We start from the raw sequence: 22,204 nt of genomic DNA on the forward strand, positions 1-22,204 counted from the left end.
CTAAAGCGAGCAGTACAATGATTGTGCTATTTAGACTTAGTATGTGAGCATTAATGGTGAAATAGGATTATTAGGTCTATTAAATTTAAATATATGTACAATCTGAGGTTTGAAATAATTCACAAAGAAAGAAACATTAGGCCATGTATTGCGGTTTCTCACATTTTCTTTTTCACGAGTAATGTTAAGATCACGGAAAAAAAATAGCGACTTTCTGAACCTATTTTGTTACAAGTTCTTGTTAAATTGAGAAGGTACTTAAAATAACAAGCAGCAGGTGGTCGAAATAGCAAAAAATTTTCACCGAATTTCGATAGTCAAACGCAATTTTTTGCTGTTTTATCAGGCAGATATCGAGATAATATCTTGTTGAAGGTCAGGATTATTACTTTTTATTCTTAAATATACCTAGTAGGTACCTGTAGCCTCTATGCTGGTAATGATTTCTTCTAAAAATATTGTACGGGTAGCGTGGGACAAAACAAAATATCAGAAAGCTGAATTTGAACATTGTTTGGTGAAGGAGTGTTCTTCATAAGAGTGAAATGTAATTTATCTTTGCTACTGGGGACATTTTTATTCATATTCGACCGGAGACAACAAAGTGAACGAGAAAGTATGTCTGGAAGTAACATTTTATGTTGGTTGCCAGGGACGTACGCAGGGGGTGGGTCCTGGGGGTCCAGATCCCCCCTCCAAATTTCGACTTTTGTGTAAATTTAGCCTAATTTTAGGGACAATATTAAGAATTTTAATATAAAATACCCTCAAATTGAGTTTGGACCGCTCCCGAAATAAATTCCTGCGTACTCTACTGTTGGTTGCCCTAACCTTCTTTCCCTTCTCTTGCTTTCTCTCTCTTTTCTAAATAGCATGACATTTTTAATTTGGCGGGAATTGGTCACACGCTATTAAAAGTCATGTTATACTTCTTTTTTTAAATATCAGAATATGAGCAACTCTAAAGGTGTGACTTCATTTTTATAACCATCTTAACCTCTCTGTGTGTGGGGGGGGACTAATTGTCAAATATTAAATTTAATGTTAAATTCGTAGTCGAAAGACATCATGTTCGATTGGATTGGGTTTGAATTTAGCGACCTCTCAGACAGCGAGGCTATATGAGAAGTGAGACCCAAACTGCGTGAGCTTCTGTCGAGAATCGAACAGGATGTCCTGCGCCGGAGAAGCTTACGCTGACCATATAGCCACGGAGGAGCTCTCATCATTTGCGAATTCTAATTAGAAACTATTGGATTTAAATACCTTTTCCTCTATGTACTGAAAATTAATTATGAATTTTAATTAGGAAATAATGTCTCGTTTTGTGCAATAGAAAATATTAATTTAGCCGAAATCATGTATTGTATAGAAAGACTGAAACTAGATTGGAATGAAGATTTCTGGTGAGTCTACCAGCAAACCTCAACAACGATTCGCGAGGACAACTCAAGAACAGGTTTTCTCTTCTGAAAACAATAAGACCAGACCAGAGAGAAGGCCGTGGAAAGGGCAAGAGACCACCTGCTGCTCGAAAACCCTTTCATCTGAGCCGTTTTTACGCGCCGTATTTACGCTCGAAGTTAAAAGCAGCCAGACTTTTCAAGCGTATAAAAATTCGGTACGTAAACGTACGCCAGGTCCCATACACTAACGTATTGACAGCTGCTAACAAGACTAGCGCATGAAATTTTATGGCTACGACTGAAAAATACGTCAGTGTATGGCTGGTGTATCAGTGAGAGTGCTGGCCGTGTGTAGAATGGGGAAGGCGCGCGATCTGAGTTTGACCGAGGGCAGGTTGTAATGACCCGCATACTCGGCAGCAGAATTTCGGAAACTGCAGGACTTGTCGGATGTTCGAGGAGTGCTGTGGTCAGTGCCTTCAACAAGTCGCGAAACCAAGGAAAAACGACGTCCAAACGTCGAGGGGTTGGGCGCCTCCACCTCATTACAGATGTCGGACGTCATAGGCTGGGCAGACTGGTAAAACAAGACAGGCAGCGAACTGTGGCAGAACTAACACCATACTTTATTACTGGGCAAAGTACAAGTGCGTTTGAACATACAGTGCACCGAACACCCCTCACGATGGGCCTCCGAAGCCCATGTCCCATCTATGTGCGAATGTTAACAGCACGACATCGGCAACTACGACTGAAGTGAACACATGACCATCGTCATTAAACCTTGGCACAGTGGCAGAGCGTTGCATTGTCTGATGAATCCCGATACCTTCTTCATCATGACGATGGGAGGGTGCGAATTCGTCGTGTTTCAAGAGAACAGTTCTTTGACACCTGTACTGCGGGACGGAGACAAGCTGGCGGTGGCTTAATTATGCTCCGGAAAACATTCACGTGAGCATCTATGTGTCTAGTGAAGCTCGAGCAAGGCACCATGATGGCCAAGGCGTATCACACACTGCTTGCAGACGACGACCATGTTTCCCAACGGTAGTGGCATTTTTCGAAAAGATAATGCACCATATCACAAGGCCAGGATTGTGATGGATTGGTTTGAGGAACACAGGGACAAGTTCCAAGTGATGTGCTGGCCGCCCAACTCGCCTGATCTGAATCTAATCGAACACAAATGGGATGTGATTGAACATGACTTCAGAGCGCATCGCCCCTCTTCCCGGAATTTACGGGAATTAGATTACCTGTGTGCAAGGGCGCCGATCCTGGGGGGCCGAGGGGGCCCGGGTACCCCCAAAGCTCATGTGAGCCCCCGCATTGTATTTATGAATGTATAATATTTGGCATAATTTGAATACAATTTGTCTTAAAATCCTCATATATATGCCTTCTGCATCTGAATGCCCCCCCCCCACATTTACAGAAAAATCGGCGCCCTTGCCTATGTGTACCAATCAACTCTCTCCAGTGACCTTTCAAGGATCATTGCGTCCATGCCAAGACGCGTCGCCATTGTTACCCGTACCAAAGTTGGACACACTGACAATAAGGTAGGTAGTCATAATATTCTGGCTGATGTGTGCGTATATTTTAACTCGTATATTTTGTCTCGACTCGAATTTCGAGACGTCTCGACTCGAATTCGAGTCGAGTCGAGACAGAAACATATTTTCGAGTCGAGACACGAGTCGAGACAACATTTTCTCGAGCCGAGTCGAGACAGGCTTAAATCTCGACTCGACTCGACTCGACTCGAACGCATCCCTATGCCAGATATATTTTATGGAAGTGGGAGGATGACGTCGCCCCGTCCCCCCTCACTTTTACCCCTGGAGAAAAGCCAATATATACATGAGAAAGCCAATATCACTTGACAAAAGTCAATCTACATAGTTATCTACATACAGGTGGAAGGCATGCACATAAAGTGAACCCAAGCATACAACTGAAAAACCAATATACACACAGGAGGAATCATAAAGTACGTCAATGAAGAATTTTCTGAGCCAACAGAAGAAGAGGAAGCTACAGGCTATCAAGTTAAGGGTCCATATTTATGGAAACATGTTATTAAATATAGAGGTAACCAAGGAAGTTCTGTTACTTATTCACCCACCACTTTCGAACATCGATATGTCACCTAAGACGTACCTGGCAGATCAAAAATAGTCCCCATCAGCATCGATGGCCTTCTGCCAACGTTCTGGAAGGCTATGGCTTCCATCGCGGTAGTACTTGGTGAGCCGTAAAGCGAAAAAGTATCAAGTGTATTTTGCACCTCTACTAGGGATTTGAACTGGCGTCCTCTAAGGTGATTGCCCGTCTAATTATCACCTGTTTAATTCCTTGGACAATGTCCGGGGGCGTAGTGTTTCCACCCAAGGCGTAGAATGGTGTCCCGGGTCATCCTAGCCACGGGGGGGGGGGTTTAGCGTTGTTCTGTAACAGGAGGACCCCCTTGCGATTCAGAAGTGCTGGCTCCAGAGTTTTGAGTTTTTCTTGAACATGGCTCAGCTGCTGATAGTACACAGTTGCATTGATGCTCTGACCAGCTGGTAGCAGTTCCCGATGCACGATGCTGTGTGCAGTCCACCCAATACACAGGAGGACCTTCTTCTGGTGCAGTACTGATTTCACCTGTTTTGGAACCGGTTCATGAGATGTTAACCAATGATAACAGCCCTATGGAGCTTTCCACTTCTCATCACATGTCAACACTCTGTCCAGATATAACTCCTTCCTCAGACGAGACAGCAAAGAAACACAGGTGTTGCTCGGGTTGCATTCTGGCCCGGAGTCAAATCATGTGGGACTCACCGACCCAACTTGTATTGCTTCCTAAGTTGATGGAGGTGTTGCCGAGTGGTTTCTCCACTCACACTGAATTGTAGTCCCAGTTCCTTACATGTCTGGTCATTGTTCACCTCAATTGCTGCCTGAAGATCTTCATTTTGTACATGTGTTGGTCTTCCGGCACGTGATGCGTCTTCGAGGGTTTCGTCATCGTCCTTAAACTTGTTGAACCACCGCTGCAATGTCCGCGTGGTCACGACACCCTCACCAAAGGCCTGGCATACCTTCGCCCCGCTGCAGCGGCGTTCGACCCCAGTTTGAACTCGTAAAGTATACACGCCCTTATGACACTATGTGGAGGTCCCATGTTTACCCTGTCCTTACGCTAGTTCACGGTGTAACTGAACTGTCACAACCATGTAGTATGTTGCATATAGTCACACCAACAATTGGCCTTTGTCTTTTCTCCATTCGTATTCAACTCACAGTGTGGGGGCCAATTGAACACATACCTCCACAAAAAGCAACAGAACTTGGTTCTTGTTTGAATCGTTATGTATTTGTTTTGTTTTTTCTATTATAACACTAATATTACTTTGGGTTAAAAATCTGAAGGATATTTCACAGTAGATCACAATACCTGTATATAACAAAGGTGCATCTTCTACAACTATGTATTTCTTACAAGGAAAATCTTGAGAATTTTGTTTTCAGTATAACAGAGTATTTTATTTTCGAAATAAATTAGCTTCAACAGAAGAACCAGTTTCAGAATTTAAGTTTTAAAAATATCATAAATATTTAATATAAAAAACGTAAACATTGCATAATGTATCAGTTTGTGTTTCGATTAAACGATAAAATGACTTTTAATACTTCTCAGTTTGTAACTTTTGGATACGTTTCGTAATTGGTTTCAAGCTCGTACCGTATGTGTACACAAATTTCAGTAAAATTTATAAAAGGGGGAAAGATGACAAATAGTTTAAACTTATTAAAATACATACTTTAACCTAAGATTTGTTCCAATTCCTAAAATAAAGTACTTCGACTTGGTGGAAGGGGGCGCCAGAAAAACTTTGCTCCGGGCGCAATATTCCGTAGATCCGGCCCTGATTTCATATTCTGCTGTGAGAGATTAATTCCTTGCGATACCAACACATCGTTAAAGATACAAATTAGTATTGTCATTACTAATACCTCTTAGGCCTTCGTCACAGAGATGGGCCAGTGGTGATTTCTAGAACAGCTTTCATTATATTCGAATGATTTGTATGTTAAATGATCAAGTTAAACATAAAATTATTGTCACAAATGATAAGTGTTATATTACTAGCACAAAATCTTGGTATGCTAAGAATTTTCAATTTTTATTTAAATGAAACAAAATGAAATGTTTAAGTTTTACGTTCCACGTTTACGCCGGATAAGCTAAAGAAACGGCAATGATGAGAAATGAATGAAATGGTAAAATGAAGAAAGTGGGAGGAAACGGGAGAACCACGAGAAAACCCACACATATGGTGTTTGTCCACCACAGAGTTCACTTGGCGCGAGCTGGGATCGAACCAAGGATCCCATGCATCAGAGGTGAACGCTCAATCACTGAGCCATCTCGGCTCCCAATTTAATTTCTTAAGTGAAGGAACGGGGACATGGACCTTAGATTATACTATTGGAAAGAAAGTTGAACAGTTTTGAAAACACTGGATATTTTTATTCTTTCCCTGTAAGATAATAAAGAAAAAATGGAACATTCAATTGTCATTGTAATTCATTTAATACCATGAAAACAGTTCCCTCTAACAGTTTCATAGATTTGATGAATACAGGAAAAAAAATAACCCCTCTTTCCCCCTTAATTTTCGTATTTTATGAAACCTATCCTATCTGTGGCCTAGGATCCAAGGAGCACATTCATGTGAAATTTCAAGTTCCTATGCCGAAGGTTTCCGCAGCCTGTTGGAAGTAAGAAACGTCCTCAAAATGACATCTATTCAGATATTTCTTCAAGTTTAGGAACAAATGATAATCAGAGATAGCCAGGTCGGGCGAATAGGGAAGATGACGGACCAATTAGAATCTCATGGTGTTAATTTAGCAGCTGTCGGGCAAAATTAAAATCCTTTCCGACAACTTTGTATGGCTTTTTGTGTTAATTGCCTCAGCTTAGCATAACATTCTCACCCAGGGACGCGATTACGGGGGCAAGAGGAGGTAGTTGCCCCACTTTTTTGAAGTGACCCCTTAATGTATAAAGTTTCATTTGGAAATGTAAAGTTTTCGTATATATTACTTGTTCATAGAAAAAAAAATGGTGCCATATAATATATGCCGTTGCGTAAGTAAGTATTGGTTATTTATTTTCCTGTGAGTTAAGAAAACCACAGGAATTGCGTTTTAATTGTTACGGAAAGTGGCCCAAAAATTACTATTGGAGAGCAACAATTCCAGCGTACTTTCATTTCTTCTTACAAGGGCTCGATTTGTTAGTCAGCCGCTTTGAAACTAATTGAGAGAATATTTCGCAAAACAACAAAAGTTTCACAAGTTATTGTTTAATTGCACAAAAATCGACACTTCCTAAAATGTCATTATTCAGTACTATGATTAATATTATCCTTTTTATGTATTTGTTTTGAAAATTTGTTATTAAATAATCTGATCACACAATTTTCCAGACATAATTTAAAGATGTTCATGAGCAAGGAATTAACTCTCTTCTTACAACTTCGTTCATTAAGAATACAAAGGGCTAATACCTCCTTACGTTGCTCTTGTCAATTTACTTAGTCTAATAAAATATGAAATACGATATACGGTATTTTACCTGAAAAAGATTGTATCCTATTAGTTATACAATCTTTCGTCAAACAATGTGTTAGAAACAACCAGGAAAACAAACTTTGATATTCAAATATTTAGATCATGTCTTGTCTCCCACTTTTAACGTCCAATCGCCGCCATTGCTCTCATCAGTGATAGGTCATATTGACATCAGAAACCATACAAGTTCGAGGGAATAGATATACAGGTTATTTATACATTTCACTATTGTTTTTTTTGTACGCAAAGACTTTCGTACGCCCTGGGGTGCCAATAACATGGAATGCCTCCAGGCATGACACGTGATGATTTTAACATGTTTCGCAGCAATGTGTTTGTTGTTGTTGGACCACACGTGTTTGAAGTCACGAACAGTTCGTGGGTGCTTAGATCGCCGGATGCTCTTGCTTGCATAGAGCCCAAAACTTCTCAAGCCTTGTGATTTCTGGCACATTTGAGGCATTGCCCTGTTTCTCCATGAAGTCATAGCCTTGATTGCAGAAATAACTCGTAACGACACGAGCATAATACACCGTTGCTATATCTGGCCACAATAAAACGCCACAATGATGCTGGGCATTAAACAGAATCAGGTGACCCATTACACATTCCCGTAAATAGCATTAAGCATTGATGGTACCTTCCAAAATGAAGGGTTCGGAGAGATTCCCACTTGCGTCTATGGCTTATCCCACAAGGCATCGGTTTGGAAACGTTATCTTATTCTTGAATTTGTGGTCAAATAACACAAGGGCAGAATCTTGCGAAGTGATAAAATATCTGTCCTTATATATCTGAAGAGTTTTGAACATATTTCTCATCATCAATGACAAGTACTCTTTGGAGACATTTCCTGTAAATTACACGGCACTTTTTTTGCGTATTGTTCTTCGTCTGCTATTTGCTTTGAGACAGTTTTCTGTGTTCTTGTCCTAATACTCAATTTGTGAAGTTTAATGTCACTAAGAGTTGTTTGACTATTGTTAGATGTCTCGCTGCTATGCGTACAGAAATAGTCGGATCTGTTGTGAATTTTCGGCAGATCGTCCTGCAATCGTTTTATATTGGGCCGTTCCTGTTGCTCGAAAATGTCCGAGTATTTTGAGTGTCACTTGTTCTAGTTTATTTTCCTTCACAAAGTGTGCGACAGTGTTTCTTTGATTATGATCCTGGCATTTGCGTAATACTGCACTACTGTCTTCGCCAAGTTATCATTTGACACACGATTCATGTCCTTGTTTGCACTGGACTATCACGTCTTCCTCCACTTTCGCTCTCTCATTCCGTCAATCTTTATTTCAACCGACAGATGTTACCGCAGACGCTCTGTATCAAAGCGCGCTCTATTTCTCGGACATTCTTTATATACATATCACACACACATATACAGGGTGGTAGGTAACTCCACCGACAAACTTTGGGAGGTGATTTCTTATATGAAATGAAAGAAAAAAGTTCTTATAAACATAGGTCGAAAAACGTCTCATTTCAGAGTTATGAACCGGCGAAAATTCGAAAACTCATGTTTCGAAACGCCCTGCCTTAGAAACTATAGGACCTATAACAAGCGGTTTAAGGAATTACACAGGAACTAGTATGCGAACTATCTAAATATCCATGTTTTACCATTCTCCGTTATCGGCGAAACGAACGCGTTATTAGTACTTAAAGGAGTATTTCTATACCTCAATTTCCTTTTTACAGTTCGTTATTGGCGAAACGAACGCGTTATTAGTACTTAAAGGAGTATTCCTATACCTCAATTTCCTTTTTACAGTTCGTTTCGCCGATAACGGAGGATGGTAAAACATGGATATTTAGATAGTTCGCATACTAGTTCCTGTGTAAATTTCTTAAACCGCTTGTTATAGGTCCTATAGTTCCTAAGGCAGAGCGTTTCGAAATGTGAATTTTCGAATTTTCGCCGGTTCATAACTCTGAAATGAGACGTTTTTCGTCCCATGTTTATTAGAACTTTTTTCTTTCATTTCATATAAGGAATCACTTCCCAAAGTTTGTCGGTGGAGTTACCTACCGCCCTGTATATATATAATTGTGAGATTGTTAATTAATGAATTTTATTAGGATTGTTAGAATTCAAATAATAAAATATAGATATTAATTACGTAGCAACAATATTATATACAATTGAAACTGTAGCACATAGTTTTAATATGTAATATGAATATGTATTATGTAGTAACTATATTACATATTATGTTATCAGGTAGAATTCAATGTTCTTTGTGACAATAGAAGAAATATTTTTCAAAAATAATTATAGGTAAGTTTTGCATATTTCTTTGCTATTCTTAAAACAATTAATCTTCTCTTACAACAGAAATGTTTAAAATGAAAATGTTTCGCTTTTATTTTTTTAGTGCATGAGTGTTTTATATAGAATTTTATTTCTTGAGGACTTTTGATTATGAAACAGTATATGGATATTTTTGTTAAAAATAAGTTCTTGTTAAAAATAACTTTATTAACTTCAAGATTGATATCAAGTATTGCATGAAAAATAATTCAGTGTTAAAAAAAATTAACCAGATAAACCTGTACAACCGAACAATATTTGGCAAATGTACGGTACACGGAGAAATCTTTTTCTATGATTACAATTAAAATAAATTATCCACAACATAACAAATAGTCTATATACTCAGAACTATAATTAAAATTTGTTTTCAGACAGACTGCTGCTTATAGTATACTTCTTCCATAATTAGTTTTGGTTACATTTGAAGTTAACCCTTAACGAGTTTTCGTTACCATTTGGCTACACATTTTTTGATCTTGCCTATTGAGTTTGAAGAGCATTGTTTTCAGGCATTGTTCGTTGTGGTTATTTGTGTACATACTTTCCGCGATGGTAGAGCAGCTATTGCCCCCTTGTGACAACTCTGGTGAATTTTACGCGGGTAGCTATGGGAAACCCATTCTTGTCAAGTTTAATTTATGAATAATTTGGATTTTATATCAAGCATTTTAGTCTATTACATATTTTAGACATATTGACAATATTCCACTTATATACAAAGCTAAATGTATGTTTATCCCGTGCACAAGCCCACGCTCGGCATATTTCTATAAATGTGGGGAAGACCATAGGATATACAGAAGTCTTCCCAAACGCCTGGTACTTGGTGCAGATTAAGAATAGGTGTAACCAATATAAAATTAATACATATATCCAATCCCGTCTTTTTCGGGGAAAGTCAAATCTCATTAGTTTCAAAAATTGTACTTCATAAGCAACGTCGCATTCCTCAGGCTTACTTTAGGAGGGGTTAGTTATCATCACTACAAATACAGCATTTCTTGGACAAATTTCAAGAGACCATAGTATGCTTTAGATTTTTTTTTTAAAATTTTCGGTTAAGGTAGAGCACTTCAGTTGCCTCGAATAATAATTTTAAAAAATAACATTATTATTGGAAAAAATAAAATGCTTTGAACTATTGAAAAAGAAACAAATACATCAATGAATTTCTTAAGTTTTGATTATAGTAATACGATATATAAAGTCTTGTTTAAAAATTCTTAAACATCCACTTCACTGTGTAGAAACATGTACCAGTATTCTTATCCATAAGTGGAAGTAAACTGACAAAATGTGAATCATTTTTAGTTATTTCATAACAAATACGGTAAAGGATTAAGAGAAAACGGCACATTTTAAATACAAGTTTTAAATATTTTTCACTGTCAACAATGAAGCACACAGCATTTCCTACAAAGGGTTAAGTAGACATATACATATTCAACATACCTATCAAATAAGACCACAATTAATCTATTGATCTTATTTTCTTTAAAGTTTGAAAACTTTTTGAGGTTTTTAAAATAGATTTTTTTTTAATATCTGAAATTAATAGAAAATAATTAATACGTAGAGATTCTATTATAGGGTGACCAACCGTCCCGTAAAAACGGGATTGTCCCGTTTTTTCACTACCATTCCCGGTGTCCCGAAAAATTTTCCCGGGACGCCAAAATGTCCCGTATTTACGTACATTAAATACAAGAAATCTTTCAAATCTAAAATTTCTTAATTTATATTATTATTTTCTTATCACATAGCTTAGAAATACTAATATTCTAAGCTATGTGATTATATTGGAATATGTCTAATTACTGAACAACGTCATTACGACATTTGCGATATTGGATGTGGTGGCTGCACTGTTTTCCCTCCTAGGCCTCCCCCCAAGACTCCCACTCCATAGACGACAGTGCAAGGGGCTGAAAGTCTTATGAAAAACAGTTTTTACTCTCTGTTTCGGGCGGTGGAAGACTGAGGCGCTGTCAGCAGTACAGTACAGTGTTTCCATGATTTGACTAAGATGTAACATACTGTCATTTACGAAAGGGGAACAAAAGTATAGAACTATAAAAGTGAAAGTAAAAAAGAAAACTAGCTGTAAGTGAAATAATGTTTAAAAGTAAGAAAAAGCAAATAAAGGGAGTTGGAATCCGATGCTCAGAGTAGTTGAGTTGATTTTAGTTCAGCGTCCCTTTCAGCAGTGTTGAATTCAGACATTTTCACCCGGGGGGAATGTGAACTCCTCGGGGGGGAGGGTTGTTTTCCCATATTTTTACAAGAAAGCAGCATATTTAACAATTCCATTCACATACACATCTTACCTAATATTGAGACTAATTGCTGATAAATATTCAATGTGAGATTATAATTTTAAAAAATAATCGTTTAATTTTATCTAAAACATTAAATAATGACTGGCAAAAATGTTTTAGACTAAACTTTAACTGCTATTTACAGCAGCTATTTTAGTTATTTTTTCCTATATTCAGTAGATACTGTTTGTTACTAATGTAGAAGTTTTTAAAAAATATTTATATTAACTCAAATATTTTTTGTCCTAAAACAAACATACATAGGAATATCTTAACAAAAAGTTATCATTCTTTCTCACACTTCTGATTCTAAATCAAGCATATTAGCTTTGGTTTCTTCACTGCATACACATAAATAGTTTAGTTTACGAAATCTTCAGTAGGATTAGTGCCGTGTCGTGGAAACTCAGCGCTTGGCGTGAGAGTATACGATGGCACCCCCGTACATATGAGTGAGGTCGACAGACCAGTCGCGAAAGGTGAGAAAATTTTAAAAAGTAAACCCTGCCTTTCCTTGATTTTGAGCAATTTTTATTACTTTTTTCATTTCATTTTATATATGTGCACATGCCCACATGTGTTTCATTCCTCTCTTTTTTTTCTTTCCTACTTTTCTTTTCTTTTTCCCTCCCGAATTTTACGCCCCTTTTTTCGGCGCCCGGGGTCGTCGCCCCGCTTGCCCCTCCCCATGCCACGGCACTGAGCAGAATCTTCGTCACTTTCAATAGCAATCTTTCACTTATATACTACTATTATATTGATAAACTCTATATAAATCTCTAACCCAGGAGGGATAACTGTTCCTCCCTGATCCCTCTAAATGACGCCCTCTGAATTTCACCCTTTAACTGACTTATTTTTAGTTAAAGAAAGGTGTGCTTACTTTAACAATCGTAAAATACATTTACGTATGTTACTTCCGATCAGGGACGGCGCCAGGAACGCTTGATGGGGTGGGCGGAAAGAGGCGGACCTAGTTGCTGGGTGGGCGGACAACGAAAATGAGAACTGGGCAATGTAGACATTTTTTGACAATAATTAAATTTCAATTTTTATACTCTTTAGTTAGCTAAGGCTCAGACCGAAATAGGGGAGAAACAAGGATGTGGAACATCTGTGTTGGCCTTATAGAAGGTGCCATTCCAGCATTCACCTGGTAAGACTGAAGAAATGCAGGACTTAGGATGGGCTGCGGGAGTTCGTGGCAATATGCTCGACCTACCGAATTCCGCGTGGCACACACACTACCTCTACTTTCAGCTTTTTAAATAATAATAACGGTGTGTTCTGTGTAGTCGAAGAAGTTCAAGACTGCTTTAACTCCTCTCCCTCCAAGAATGCACATGAATGCATAGAAATAAAAGAAGGTTCAAACAACGCAGACTAACAGATAATACTCTACTTTTCGTTAATAACATAAAATACACAATAAGTAGGTAAAGTAAAACAAGGATAAAATAGGCTGCTGCAAACATTTTTATCTTTGAAGTATTTATTACAAGAAAGCAAGAGGCAAAAAATATAAATGAGTAACTTCAGAAGCAATGCTGTCGTCTTCGCTCTCTCCAACATCTAGTTCATTTTCACTTTCCTCGAAATCGAACACTTCAAATTGCGAATCCTGGTTGTCACATGTATTTGTATTTTTTTGTCTTTTTCCCCATTGAAGAAGAAGGATTATCACTAACATCAACGGATTGAAAATCGCGTTTCTTTGAACACGAGAAAGACACCGAGCCTGAGAAGAAATCGCTAAATTTTTTCGACATAGCTGAACAAGCACCGACCGCCAAGACTTCTGAACGCAACAGAGATCAACTCAACAATGCTATAATAAGGGTTTTTACAAATCTGTTTAATGCCACACGGGTAAGACATGTGGTACATTGCTGTAAACAATTGCAAGTTGGAACCCTCTTATAAGAAGCTATCGCGCCAACACAAAGCAAGGGCGCCGATTTCTCTGTAAATTTGGGAGGGGGGGGGCATTCAGATGCAGAAGGCATGCATGAGGATTTTAAGACAAATTGAATTCAAATTATGCCAAATATTGTATATTCATAAATAAAATGCGGGGGCGCACATGGGCTTTGGGGGAGCCCGGGCCCCCTTGGGTCCCCAGGATCGGCGCCCTTGACACAAAGCACTACTGTCCTCCCTCTCTTTCTCAAAATGAGACAATAGATAATACTGGCCAGCTCTGTCCATTATTTAGTTGGCTTTTTAGAAAGTTTTTTTTTTTTTTTTTTTTCAGTGCAGCACATACAAACACTGGCGTTTCAATAGCACGATTGTGCGTGTGTGTTAAACTTCAATTCATTAATCACGACTTTTGGCATCCATTATATTACTACAAGTATCTGTCTTAAAATCATTGTCCATTGCAGAGTTGAACAGAGTCATAGAACCTATTACATTACAATCGAAAGTAATACCTATTGCTTGTGAAGTACAGGATGTCACCTTCAGTGCCGGATTTGCGTATAAGCTAAACAAGCTATAGCTCTCTTGGGGGCCCCAAAAATTTTAAAGAAAAAGTGGCTGTAATGTCATTTCCAAATAATAAGAAAAAGCAAATAAGATAAAACGCACATACAACAACGGTGTTCTGTACTGTTTTGTATTAAGCTCTCATGAAGCAAGTAATAGGGCCCTGTTTTCCAACGCGCCTGCAATGGGATTTCTGTTGCCCAGTCCCGCTTATAATGGAACCCTCGTTTCCCAGCTCCGCTTGTAATGGGGATTTTGTTTCAGAGCCCCATTTGTAATCGAGACCCTGTTTTCCAGCCATTACACTTAGCTACTTTAATAAGACTTCACAGCATAAGTGATACAGTATCTTGTATGCGGATAGAACTCTAGTGCTACCCTTTCTTGTACTATTTGGAATTCGACAAGAAATTGAGTCTGGTAACAGTGGATGCTTAAGAAGAAGGCATGAAACGACAAGCTCGCGAAATAATAGTAAAATATAAAGGAATTACAGCCCTAAGCGGCAATAATCTTTACATCGCAAAATTATAGCTATTTTATTTCGCTGTACGTAAATATGAAAAGTAGTTTGCAGAAGTATTTTCATAACTTTCAGAACTTGGCACTGATTTTCATAGTGATCTATAGAGTTGAGTTGATTTTGAGTTTAACGTCCCTTTCAGCAGCGAGGCTACATGAGACGGGACCTACTGATTAACGTGGAATCCAAACCACATGAGCTCCCACCGGGAATCGAACCCGGGTCTCCCACGCCAAAGGTGCGTACGCTAACCGCTTAGCCACGGAGGAGCTCATATAGTGATCTATAGAGTGCGATAATGGATCACTAAAGGCAGGGGCGGATCCAGGTGCGGAGAGGTCTACGATCCCAGTTTTTTGAGTGACAAAAATAATTGAAGCCATTACTTACATATTTTTGAAAGTTTAGAGTAAACTCACGATATATCTATCATAATCTGGGTTTTAGTTGCCCCTTCTCCAGTTTAAACCTCCTAAGTTCGCCTCTGGTTCCAGCGAATTTGTGTCGTATTACACCTTGAGTAATCTTCGAGTGTTGCATTCCATTTTGAGTTAGTCCAGTAACCTGACCTGGAAAAAGCTCACACGATTAGTTGAGCTTCAGGCAGTAATTACCAACCCTGATGATATTTAGACTGTATTTACTTACACGGATCCCTGGAAACGTTTCAAACTTTACCAAACCGAATAGAAACAACTTGAAATGAGAAATGATGCGGTCTCCACATATTGTAGAAGCATGGCGTGGAGCGTGGATCATAGTTGGTGCAAAAAGATCGGCAAGGGACTTTATTGGTACCAAATTAAACTACCGCTAATTTTACAAATTTTACAGTTTTTCTGTAATATATTCAAAACAGTAAGTTAAGTTAACGAAATATACACGAAAACGTATTTACTTAATAGATATGTATTAGGTCCATAAATTACCATATAGCATATATTCAAACAGAAAAGGCGAAATTTTGTCGCTGAAAAAGAATGCTAGAAATAAATTGGCCCCATTATCTTCAATAGCTTAGGGCCCCATCAAACCGAAATCCGGCACTGGTCACCTTTATTCTTCTTCTTCTGTTGCAGGGGTGTCATTTCAGACTTCGCTTGAGGGGGCAAGAACACCAACAACACAAGACTTTCACAGTTTGCACTAGTATATTAGTAGACAATCGATAAAGTATATGTATTCCTCAAAATCTTGCGGGGGGCAATTGCCCCCTCCTGTCCCCCTTTAATGACACCCCTGTTCTGTTGGGGTGGGCGGATGGGTGGGCGAGGCCATCCATCGGGTGGGCGGTTGCCCACCCGCGCCCACCCTTAGCGCCGTCCCTGCTTCCGATGCGAGAAATGGGATTTAGGCGCTTTATTTCAAATAATGCAAGAACTGTACATATTCAAGAACTGAAGTCTGCTGACATCAGAGATCATATGGAATGATCGAAAGATCTTCCCTATCTTTCCTTTCCTATCTTAATCTCTGCTAGTGCTACCTACTAATATACATACAATACCGGTACTGTATAGGGCGAGAGTATAGTACCTACTAAAGTACAAACCTTTCTTCAACAGTTAACAATTTCATGTTCTGCCAAACTCGGTGATAGCGTTAAGAAATACAGATTTTATTGACTATTTGGTATTCTTAGATATTACATGTTTAATATTTATATAGAATGGATCTGCGTCATTTTTATGTATATTGAGAGATCGGATTTCGTCTGCCCGTGCACGGAAAGAAAAAAAATAATTAGGTGAAATAATTTCTACATTTTGTGACTGAAATTTTGGAAGTTTCTCCGGGGGGAATGAATTTTCTTCGGGGAGGGGGGATTCCCCCCGGGCTACCCCTTGAATTCATCCCTGCCTTTCAGCAGCGAGGCTATATGAGACGTTGACCTACTGATTAACGTGGAATCCGAACCACGAGCTCCCGTCGGGAATCGAACCCGGGTCTCCCACGCGAAAGGCGCATACGCTAACCGCTTAGCCACGGAGGAGCTCAATGCTCAGACTAGTTTGTAATAAATTCTGCCACTGACAGATTTTGTTGATTGACAGATATTGATGAATGTTTTATATATATTTTAGTAATGTTTTCAAAATTTCATTTTTTGTTAGTTGCTGATAGTTACTTGTTATTTACTTAATTCCAAAACCTATTCAATAGGTTTTAAAATGAAAAAATGTAAATTTGCCCTTTTTTGTGAGAGATACAGAAAGAAAGAGGGAGAGAGAACGGAGAGGCAAATATATATATTTAGGGGAGTAACCTATCCAAACGTAAAAAATTGTCCCGTTTTTTCTAGTTGAAGATTTGGTCACCCTATCTATTATCATCTTTATATTGAATAAATATCTTTAATTTAGCCTTTGTAGAAAATGTTAAGCTCCAAATTAAGAATGAATCTTTTCCTATGGTGCGTTGAGTGCACAAGAGGATTAACTCCATTTGGAGGGGGTCATTTTAGACATATTTAATCTTTAAGATCTCTAATATGAAGCTTCTTTCGGAGCTTAAAAATATTGTAAATAAATCTTAAAACAGTGCTAACACTTTCCATGTACTTGAGCGTACCGTCTTCTCTTTCTCTTACAACTTTGGTAATTGTATATGCTTTCCTTGTGTTCTGAACATCCCATATTTTAAGTAGTCCTTCGTATACTCGAGAGAATACGCGCCTTTAAAGACAAGTGGGTGCCAAAAGTATGTAGGAAGATTGAAATTAGTAAAAAAATTAAATGATGTATCATTTTGATAATTTGTGTACTTTATAATTCAGAAATTAAATAATTAGTCAACTCTGGTAATAATAATAATAATAATAATAATAATAATAATAATAATAATAATAATAATAATAATAATAATAATAATAATAATAATAAAAGAACCCAAAGAGGTATTAGCATCGTCTGAAGCAAGCCCTGGAAAACATAAACTTAAAAATCTACATTTGAATGTGGATGGATGTGAATATATTGCACAAACTAAAAGAATGCACAGATTGAGTATATAGGAAAAAGACTATGGAGAGAATTTTTGAAGAATTCTAAAAAATACTCAAGAAACGAGTAGGTTGTTCGAAACACACAGTTTGCAATAAGCACAGTTGTAAAACGAATGATTTTGTAAAATAATTTTAGAGTCCAAGAGGCATAAACATATAAGAGGGCTTTACTGTACTGAGATCTCAGGGTGTATTTGATTGAGAATACAGATGGTTGGATGATATATGGTGGGAAAAGAAGCATAAAAAATAAGTTTTTAATGAACTTGCATGCCAAAAGAGACATCTTTATAACCTTTGCTGAGAATATTTCTAAAACGAAAATGTCTACAAATGTTACACAAAGAAGAATTGTTGAATCAGGTAATATATCAAATAAACGAGTTTGGTCAAGATTAATAACTTTTATGGTTTGCGTAAAATATGTACAGTTCTTTGGATGGATTTTTAAATATAATTTAATATTTTAGAAAATTAAACGAAGGACAAAAATAAAAGTAGCATTTTAGTTACAAATAAAATATTTATGGCACTTTGAATAAGAAACAATTAAAAATAGTTAGGGACAGGGGTAAAAGTAAGGGAGAACGCGAGGGGGACGTCGTCCGCCCACTTCCAAAAAATATCTAAGTCGTCTCTACACTTCATAAAAAATTACAATGGGTAAAGATAGGCACGGAGGACGGCATGACGTCATGCGTCCCTCTACCTTTCCCGATCCACTTTTACCTCTGGTTAGAGATGGAAAAAGTTATTACTTACGGTAGAATAATAACTTCAATTTCTAATTTTCTCCTGAAACATTTCTGTTTCTAATAACATTTCTAATTCGACCTACAATAAATAATGATAAGTCAAAGTCAAGGGAATGTCAAGCTAGTTTGCAGTCATATGCAGTATTTTTATTGAATATCTTTGTCATCTATATCAGAGTTTATATAACATTATACTTACGATGGAAGTGTACAGAATACTGACAGCAAATAAAACCGCACATGTAGCGTAGAGATCATGTCCTGTGACTGAAATATACAACGATATATACCAAATAATACTTTATTCTTATTGATATAGATATATGTAACATGAACATATTGATATAAATCTATGCAGCATGAAAACTACTTATTTCGTTCTACGTATTTATCTGTATGAATTTTCTTAATTTCAAAATCATAAATTTAAGCATAAGCACATGAGATCAATAATAAATCAATTGCTGTTTTAATAAACAATTACCAATAATTGCATTTTACTATCTTCAATGGCACCTATTTAATATCCACATGCTACACATAACTCTCTATGTTTGTCTACGGTTTATAATTAAAATATTAGCGCGCAACAGCAACGGACGGATTACCCTGATGCTTATACTACATGAAATATAGTTTCAAGTATCGGCTCTAGTCGGCAACAATGCAAGTGCACTGATTAGTTAAGTAATCAAATTTGTGCTCTCTCAACTCTTAACTCATTTTTGTATGCACTTTTTATTCAATAGTGGAGCGTACTAGTGTACCTTTATTATTATTATTATTATTATTATTATTATTATTATTATTATTATTATTATTATTATTATTATTATTATTATTCCGAAACAGTGGAAAATCTCTTTCAGTACCAATATTTAAAGGAGACAAAATGAATCCTAGTAATTATAGTCCAATTATTATTCTACATGCTTTCGGAAAGGTATTCGAAATGTTAATTTATGAATATTTCTCATTTCAGTTCAAAGCACTTATAATCGAACAGAAGCATGGATTTATCAAAAACAAGTCGATAACAACATACTTATTAGAAATTACAGCATTATCCACAAAGTTGATGTAATATATACTGATCTGTCAAAAGCATTTGATATGGTGCACATTCTTTGTTACTACAGAAGTTAGCTCTTTTAAGGTTTATCACCATTATTTGTATTTTGGTTTAAAAGCTTCCTTAGAGATAGAACTTTTAGGGTAAAAACTAATAATGTTGTATTAGAAGAATAAAATGTTTTAAAAGGTATTCCTCAAGGTTCACGCTTAGGATCATTATTATATACAGTTTTTATTAATGAGATAGTTTACAACCTCAAAAATGTAAATGTTTTATTATATGCTGACGATGTAAAAGTTTTTACAATGATGACTAATATAAATTGACAATGTATTCGGAAAGCATTAGATGGTATCTATGTGGCGCATGTAAAGTAAAAAGGCCGATATTTTTTACGCGGTATTGGCAACACTAATGAAGTTGAGCATACGCAGGATCACGCCATAATAGTCTGTTCTTGCAACAGAGATAAAAATCGTCCGAGTGGAGTTCTGTATGCATGAGTAGCTGTAAGGTGAAATGACAAATACAAAATCTCGCTAATTGTGAAATGTTATCTGTTATGCGATTTCTGAATCCCAAAGGACAGAATGCAGCTGGCATCCATCGGAAATTGTGTGCCATTTCCGGACTGACAGTAATGAATGAAGGGAAGATCGCGCAATGATGCAGAGAGTTTCGAGAATGAGTTCAAATTTTCATGACGATAAGCATAGCGTAAGGTCTAGTATTCAGATGAACGATTTGTTGAATCCAATCGCCAGTTTACAATAACTGAACTCACCAAAGAATTTCCGGAAATGTCTGCGAAAACAGTGCATCGAATTGACCGACAAGCTGGATTATCACAAACTGTGTGCGAGGTAGGTACCCTAAATACTGACAGACGCTCACAAAGAGCAAAGAATGACAGCTGCATGTGACTTTTTCGCTCTCACATACTCAGGGGATGAAATGTGGATATCGTACGTCAGTGAGGACTCGAAGGAACAGTCAATACAATGGCGCACTCTGGTTTCCCTAAAACGAAACAATCATAGCAACCTTGTCTTAGGACCAAAAGAGTGTGATTCTTGGAACCAGGGTGAACAATTACAGCAGATGTGTATTTCCAAATCGCATTATCTGCGACGTGCTATCCAAAATTGGCAGAGAGGAATGTTACGCTCTGGAATTCTTCTGATCCATGACAACACTTGCCCACACACAGCTGCTCGTAGAATTGAGACAATTCAAAAATTTCGATAGGAACTATTCAATCATCCCCCTTACAACTCTTTTTTCTTCACCAGAAAAAGTGGCTTGCATCGAAGTGTTTCAACGATTGTGAGGTACTCAAGACATCAGTTCTGGATTAGCTGCACTCTTAGGTGGCAGATTTTTAGACAAAGGGTGCACGGAAACTTGAGCTACGCTACTAGAGATGTCTGGAGGTTCATGGTGACTACGTCGAAAAACAGCTAAGGTATGTTATTAATCATAATAAATGTCTTTTATCATTGTCTTTTTTTTTAAATATATATATATATATATATAGCCCTTTTTCAACATGCATCTCGTATAAGTGGGCTTATGATAATGATATGAGTATAAATAGTAAATGCAAACATGTAACTAAAGAACTCATTTTATAATGACTAAATATAGCATAAATGGTAAACTTACTGAAAAAGTAGAATCTTGTCAAGGATTTTAGTTGCAATATTTGATTCTTAACTCACATTTAATCTTCACGTGACTGATATTATTAAACAAACACAGTAATTGGTAATTTACTTAGAAACTGGTCGAGCTTTAATTTTATTATTATTATTATTATTATTATTATTATTATTATTATTATTATTATTATTATTATTATTATTATTATTATTATTATTATTATTATTATTATTATACCAGTACACAAAACAGGTGATCGTAGAATTATAAAAAATTATAGACCAATAACACTTGTCAATGCATTTTGCAAGATTTTTGAAATTATAATACACAAACATTTATATTTTAATATAAAAAAAAATTAAGTGAATTTCAGCATGGATTTTATAAGGGGAAATCGATTGTAACAAATCTTGTACATTTTACTGATTTTACACATTTAGAACTTAAGAATAGATTACAAGTAGACACTATATATATAGATATGTCAAAAGCTTTTGATTCCATAGAGCATGAACTTCTTATTGATAAATTAAGAAACATAGGTCTATCTCCATTGTACATTTGCTGGTTTGTAGGCTATCTAGCAAACAGAACGTTTAAAGTAAAAATTGCTCAAATAACCTCTAGTTACAGTTATATAAAGAATGGCATACCTCAGGGATCTCCTCTGGGACCCCTTCTTTTTTCAATACTTATTAATGATTTGCCTGAGAAAATTAAGTACTCAAATATTTTGTTGTATACCGATGATTTAAAATTATTTAGAATAGCAAATAGTGAGTATGATAACTACTTACTACAGGAAGATCTAGATACTGTTAGTACATGGTGTAAAAGTAACTTATTGAAAATAAATTGTGAGAAAACTAAATACATATCATATACTAACAAAACCCAATACTACGTGAGCAAATATGTAATTAATGGAGTAACATTGCATAAAGCCGAATAGATTAAAGATTTTGGGTATAGTGTTTGACAGAAATATGAAATTTACCTATCATATAAATGATA

General features: G+C 36.9%; 1 protein-coding gene across 2 annotated transcripts in view; it reads right to left on the bottom strand.

Moving 5' to 3' along the window:
• Positions 1-22,204, bottom strand: part of LOC145679683 (sodium-coupled monocarboxylate transporter 1-like) — a 100,923-nt gene that overhangs the window by 41,681 nt on the left and 37,038 nt on the right. For both annotated transcript variants that reach the window (XM_081750258.1, XM_081750257.1), the window contains one exon: positions 18,650-18,717. In XM_081750258.1, coding sequence (XP_081606384.1) covers positions 18,650-18,717 — 68 coding nt within the window. The remainder of the gene's footprint in view (positions 1-18,649; positions 18,718-22,204) is intronic.

Source organism: Thermobia domestica, chromosome 2, assembly GCF_964235325.1.
Source record: "Thermobia domestica chromosome 2, izTheDome1.hap1.1, whole genome shotgun sequence".
Classification (NCBI taxonomy): domain Eukaryota; kingdom Metazoa; phylum Arthropoda; class Insecta; order Zygentoma; family Lepismatidae; genus Thermobia; species Thermobia domestica.